This window comes from Pelodiscus sinensis, chromosome 17 (assembly GCF_049634645.1).
Source record: "Pelodiscus sinensis isolate JC-2024 chromosome 17, ASM4963464v1, whole genome shotgun sequence".
NCBI classification, from domain to species: domain Eukaryota; kingdom Metazoa; phylum Chordata; order Testudines; family Trionychidae; genus Pelodiscus; species Pelodiscus sinensis.
The window spans coordinates 18,452,669-18,458,856 of record NC_134727.1 but is presented as its reverse complement, the minus strand read 5'-3'; the positions used below and the strand labels follow the sequence as shown (position 1 = coordinate 18,458,856).

The following is a 6,188-nucleotide window of genomic DNA, read 5'->3' as shown; positions in this document are numbered from 1 at the left end:
AGATGGTGTCCTGGAAGAGCCACTCCCCAGCTGCCTTTTCGAGCTTACTCTTCGCGCCACGCAGTTCTGGGGGCGCCCCACCAAATACCTCCCCCAATAAATTACTTACAAGTTGTGGGGTTCGGTGTGTGTGTGTGTGTGTGTGTGTGTAATTGAAAGCATCACAACGCCCCTTCCCCAAGCTGAGTCCTTCGGAGGGATTTGCTGCTACGGGTTTGTGTTCGTGGCAATAAGTGCGTTAAATTAATGAGCTCCCACTTCTGGTCCTTGACTAGAAGGAGCTGCGGTTATCCACACTCCTAGCCTTCCGCTTATGGAAAGCCAGGCTCCGAGGCTGATAATAGAGATTCGTTTTTCAATGTGTCTTTGCAAAGAGCCAATAGTTCAGTTTTTCGCTGATGGGCGGTTGTTTGTGTTAGCCAAGCCGAGCAAAATGTTTTCCTGAACTGTTGCTGGCTTTAGTGCTTCTGCAACTCGTTTTGCCTCTCTTCTCCACAATCACCCCCAGACGTGCGCACGATTGCTTATTTGTTTCTTAACCCTCTCTGTAAATGCTTTGGACCTCTCATGTTCTCCCTGCCTGGGTCCTGCTTTGCAGGACGCCGGGGGACCTGCATTACAAGAGATTAATTTGAAAACAATCGTTTTTACAAGAGGAACAGCGTTTTGGTGGCTTTTATGCTGAACAGAGCAGATCATCGAGCAGATGAAAAAGAGAACCACGTTTGGCCTGTTTGGCTGCACTACTCTAGGCCATATGCTGTGCACACCATGACTTTTTAGACGTAAATTTCCCCTTAAAAGCGTCCCAATGAATGGGGAAGGCTCCTCTTCAATTATCACTTGGATCCCATAGTGCAGGTTACTGAATGCGACTCGTCCTTTCTCGTTTTTAACTTGAATTCAGCGCATATTTGCTTGATGGTTTCCTCCAGGCCTGTTTATTTAATCTGCCTGTGTGATAGATGGCATCCGATAGGGGGTTTGTACACATTAGGCCTTTCGGATTTTTTTTAAAGGATCAACAAACTCTGCGGGGGCAGGCTGGATAAATACAATGCTGCCCCTTTAAATGAGTGAGGATGTTTTTTTAGTTGCATTACTATATTAGGTGACCTGGAACTTTGCATCTCTCATTCCATCACTGCTCTGTTGGCCAATAGAAAGCTAAAGTCACCCGAAAACTGCCTAGTCCCGCCTTCTTTTCCCCTTAGGGTCCGGTTCTACCTGCCTTCAGGCCACACGGCCAGGCTCCTTGCTGGAATGCTATGTGCTCCTCTGGAGAGCCCAGGAGTCACCACCGCCGCAGGTTGGTTGTTTCCAATTCCCCTTTACATGAAGCTGGGCTCTGGTCGCTGCCTCACTTGCCCCCACAATGTTTCCTAGCCCCGTGACCACTACGCCCTTTTCTGTCAAGGATATTTTGAATCTGGAACAGCACCAGCCAGGCCTGCCTTCCATGGAGCTCTCCACGCTGGCCTCCTCCTCCTGCATGCTGTCAACCTTCAAACAGGAGGCGTTCGCGGCCGAGCCCACAGCCCTGCCTGACCTTAGCGAGGAGCTGCCTCAGACGCACCCTTCCAAAAACGCCGCCACCTTCCCCAGCCCCTTCTACGCTAAAAGCTACATGCAGATGGACTCGGCCAAGGATTCCAAGGCGGACAAGAAAGGTAAAGGGGCAGCGCGCTGGGAGCGGTTTAAATGCCAGCGCGCAGGGGGGGCTCTTTGGAAAGCGCAACTCAAGGGCCTCCCCGGGCAGCTGCTTGGGGGTTGTTACCTAGAAGGTGACTGGGGCGCTGGAGGCTCTTTACATGCTCCGAGGCGATACAAGGGGAAGAGCGTCCTCCCTGCGCCTCCAAACACCCTTTTGTTTTCCCACCGCACTTCTTTCCGCCAGCAGGCCCCAGCTGGGACGGAGGGACAGGGCCAGCCCCGCCGCTCAGAGGGATGGGGGAGTGCGTCCTGCCGCAGCCTGGCTGCTGGCGATGTTTGCTAGGGACCCCGTTGTAGTGAAATGAAAGCGGATCGCTTGCACCCTCGCTCCCAGGACAGAGCCAGGGACCAGCAGGTGGAAGGATTAGTAAACAGCGCCCGAGAAATACTCCAGCGTTTGACTCGTCCGGAGAACGGACATTGTAGCGACTGCAGCCCAGGGCCCGTAGAAAGGCCATTTTGGCTGAACTCTGGGCAGTGCCCCGCGGCCTGTAAGATGGTAACTGGGAAGGAGAGGCCAGAAGATAACACCCGACAATTATTGCCCCCCGTTTCATTGCGCTAGAGCCTTTCGGCCCCGGGATCCGCCAGGGCTTAGTGACTCCCGTTTGCTAGCGAGCTGACCCCTCCGATCGAGCTGTTTGCTACAGGACTGAAGCGGCTGGAGGTTTTGGGGTGGGGGAGCAGGACGAGGAAAGGATGTTGCAGAGAAGTTTCCTGTTACCTGTAACTTGTTTCCAAACTCGTTAACGGGAAGAAATTTGGCACCACAGGAAAAATTAAACTGCTCGGTATAAATTGCGAGCCAGAGTTAATGATGGCAAACGGGAAACAATGCTCAAAAGGGAATCACACTGAATTGCAAACTGGCAACTAATGCGGGAGAGTAAGTCTAAACTAAAGTCTAGCACTCACCCAACACATTTTCTGCTAAAAGAATATTAGCCGGTCGCTGCTCTTTAACGTAGACAGCACCGGTTAGGGGTGTCCCTAGTGGTGTGGTTTACTTTTCAGGCCCGTACCATTTTAATTACTACCAAAAAGAAGCGACAGACATTATTTCTGCGCAATTAGGAAATAGCTGAGGAGGTTTCCATGCGGTCGAAAGACACAACTCGCTAGAAATTAAGTATAAAACGAATCAACTCTTCGTGATACAGAGATTAAAGACTGAAATCTCCCTTCCTATTTGTAATTACGCATTGATTTAATTGCTCATTTAAAAAAATGTGGTAACATTTAATAAGCTACCTCGAGAACTCTACAATGGAAATAACATCCTGGGGGCAACGACCGGAGTTTGAAAGCTATTCGTAGTCCGTAGCGCGAACTGAAGCAACATTTAGTTAGAAAGTCCCTTACTCCCCTTTACAGGGTTACAGCGACTCACAAACATTGATTGTTGCGTGCTGGTTTCTTTGTTTTGCTTCAGAGCTGTGCTCCCTTCACAAGAGCCTGGAGCAGGAGAAAGGGGGCTTGGAGGATCCGGAGCGTCCCAGACAAAGGAAAAGGAGGAAACCTCGCGTCCTCTTCTCTCAAGCTCAAGTCTATGAACTGGAGAGAAGGTTCAAGCAACAGAAATATCTTTCGGCCCCCGAGAGAGACCATTTAGCGAACGTGCTAAAGCTCACCTCTACCCAGGTCAAAATTTGGTTCCAAAATAGAAGGTATAAATGCAAAAGGCAAAGGCAGGATCAGACCCTAGAGATGGTCGGGATCCCTCCACCCAGGCGGATAGCAGTGCCTGTGCTGGTGAGAGATGGAAAGCCCTGCTTGGGGGAATCTTCGCCCTACAATTCCCCTTACAATGTCAGCATTAACCCCTATAGCTACAACGCCTACCCCGCCTACACTAATTACAACGGCTCGGCCTGCAATGCCAACTACAATTGCAACTACCCTTCCATGCAGACCATGCAGCCCGCTGCAGCCAGCAACAATTTCATGAACTTCAGCGTTGGGGACTTGAATTCGGTGCAAACGCCAATTCCGCAGGGGAACGCGGGGATTTCCACATTGCATGGGATCAGAGCCTGGTAGATGTACTTCCCGCATCCGTATTCCCGCAACAATAACATGGGGGCATCGTTTCACGGGGACGGAAAACCGACCAATGGACCGACCGGTACTTGAGGCTAAGGGAATAGACAGGGTTCACCTCGGCCTGGGATCCCGCAGAGAAGCTAATCAGCAAGTGTCCCGATAGATTTTCAGACTGCTGGAAGGACTGGAAAGGAAAACTCTTGTACGTGGCATCAAGAAATTCACTAGCACGGTTGTCGGCATCTCCCGCTGGAAGTTACAAAAGGTCCTTCTCCGAATTACTCTGCCCCACGTAAATTAAAGCGCAAAAATCACATTCTGTTACAGGCGGGGTTATACTGAAATGACCAGACGCCCGGTGCTCCAGAAAGCACTTTTCCCACCAGAAAATTGCAAAGCTACACACTGAAAAGCTCAGCTCTGAGCTCTTGCGTCCTTAGCCCGGTTTGCGCTAAAGAAATGGCTCTTTCTAAACCAGCGGAACAATAGTGCCGAGGCCGATTCCTCGGTTTATTTTAAAACTCAAGATACGTGTTTCATGTTGCACTTCCTCTATGGACATCAGATTTTGAAGAGTCCTTCAAGCTATACTAAGTGTATCGCTAGTCCTAGATCTTCAAACGCTGCCTTCCTAGATCAGGCGATCTGCTATTTTATTTAAGATGTAATGGCCTAGGCCAGAGATAGAGTGGGAGAAGTATATCGTGTCTGTAGATCTCACCAGCACACAAAGGCAAAAGACAAAGCCCAGAAACTAAGGGAGTCAGATGCTGTTACATGCCCGATCCGCGGAGGGTTATGCACTAAAACGTGATTTAGTATTTAAATTCACTGTCCCTGTGCAGCCGCCGGATTGTATGCGCAGGCCGGTGGAACGCGGTGACTTGTCATTAAAGAGAGTGGCTGAATGTTGCACGGCTCCTTCGCTTTTATTCTCGCAGGGGGTTTTCTCTTTGCTAGTTCAGTACTTCTGGGATGTCCAGAAGAGACATTGCTGGGCGCTGCAGCCGGGCGGGTCCACCAGTATAGGGCCCCGCTGTGCTCAAGTGACAGGCACTCCAGTAAAGAGGCTGAGGCCCACTCGTGCTCTGTTTGCCCAGTTAATTCACTGGGCCAGATTCGTCTGGAGTGTGGAGTGGCGCTCGGTTGAGTTTTAGCCCAGCGAAGCTGTAGGGGCTATATCAGTGAGTGACACCAACCGGATTTAGCTCCGAGTATCCTAGGGCTCAGCAGGACTAGTTCTCCGGGTGCCTCCCTTCCCCATTTCCACTTTACCTGTTTTAAGACTGCATCTGTGTTTCCAGCGACCCAGGAGATAAAGCCAGGAGAGATGTAAAGTATCTGAGGCCCTATAGAAATCCATCTAATGTCACTGTTCAATTCTTAAAATCTCCGTGTGACACATGGACGCGTTACTAGACAGCGCATCTGTTCTGGGGTATATCGGAGCGATCACACCGCGGACGTATCTACAGGAACATTTTAAACCCCTTTTCATTCTGGGGCGACTGGCGCTATTCAAAGTGCTAATAGCTTCCGCGGGCGCGCAAATGGCTTTCGGTTGCTAACCCATTTTCTAGCCATGACGTAGGCCCGGGGAACTAGAGAGAGAATTGAAGCCAAGAAAAACTCTATTTTACAGAACCGGAGCCGCGCAGACCGCTCGGGCCGCGGCGTGTCGCGAAGGCGGGGATTGTAAATAACACGCAGCGAGTTCCAGTGGGGCTCCCATCGTGTCTCGCCTGGATACTGACACGATCCCTAGCAAGGCTCCCAGACTAGTCACTTCCCATTCACTGCCCCCCCCCCCCCCCCCGCCCTCTTCTCGCTGGCGCTCGGTTGCTTTCCAGGACACAGAGGCGAGCTGTACAAGGGACGCGCAATGCGCTTTGGTGGGACCGCGGCAGGGTGCGGCGGCCTCCCCCCATTGGGCGGTCAAGGCTCCGTTCTGTTCAAACTGGCGGTACAGAAGGGAGCCGCCGGGCTCGCGTGTGAATCCAGGGCAAGCAACCTGGAGGCTTCTTCCCTGGGCGCTCAAGACGGGCGAGGGCGACGGGCCACACGGCTCGGGCGGGCCGCTGCGCCGTCCACCTGGGCGATTTGCAGTAGTCGCTGCTATCGAATGTCGCTGATTGGCGCGAGAAACAACAAACCTTGTAATTCGGCGCAGTCAAAACATCCTCCAAGTGTCTGCGATTGTGCCGGTTGTGGCTAAGGCAATTAGGGGAACCTGCCGCCTCTCTCCCGGGCTCGGCCTATCGGCCCCATCAGTAAACAGGGATGGAGACAGGGTGGCTGTGGCCCTGGGACACAGGAGGAGAGGCAGCCAATAAATGGAGCTCTTCCGCCGTCACTAATTCCCCCACCTCGGAAGGGGGCTGCTTCCCCTCCCCCACAACGTCCCCCCCCCCTTCCCCTCCGCAGGTCGGGTT

General features: G+C 52.1%; 1 protein-coding gene across 2 annotated transcripts; it reads left to right on the top strand.

Moving 5' to 3' along the window:
- Positions 1-574: 574 nt before the first annotated feature.
- On the top strand, positions 575-5,562 carry NKX2-5 (NK2 homeobox 5). Of its 2 annotated transcripts, XM_075900277.1 has the most exons (3): positions 577-1,309; positions 1,418-1,670; positions 3,146-5,562. In XM_075900277.1, exons 2-3 carry the CDS (start codon positions 1,460-1,462, stop codon positions 3,751-3,753), a joined length of 819 nt encoding a protein of 272 aa, XP_075756392.1. In that variant the 5' UTR covers positions 577-1,309; positions 1,418-1,459; the 3' UTR covers positions 3,754-5,562. The 2 variants fall into 2 exon arrangements, with proteins under 2 accessions (XP_006138201.1, XP_075756392.1); XM_006138139.4 differs by having other exon boundaries at positions 575-1,670.
- Positions 5,563-6,188: the final 626 nt, after the last annotated feature.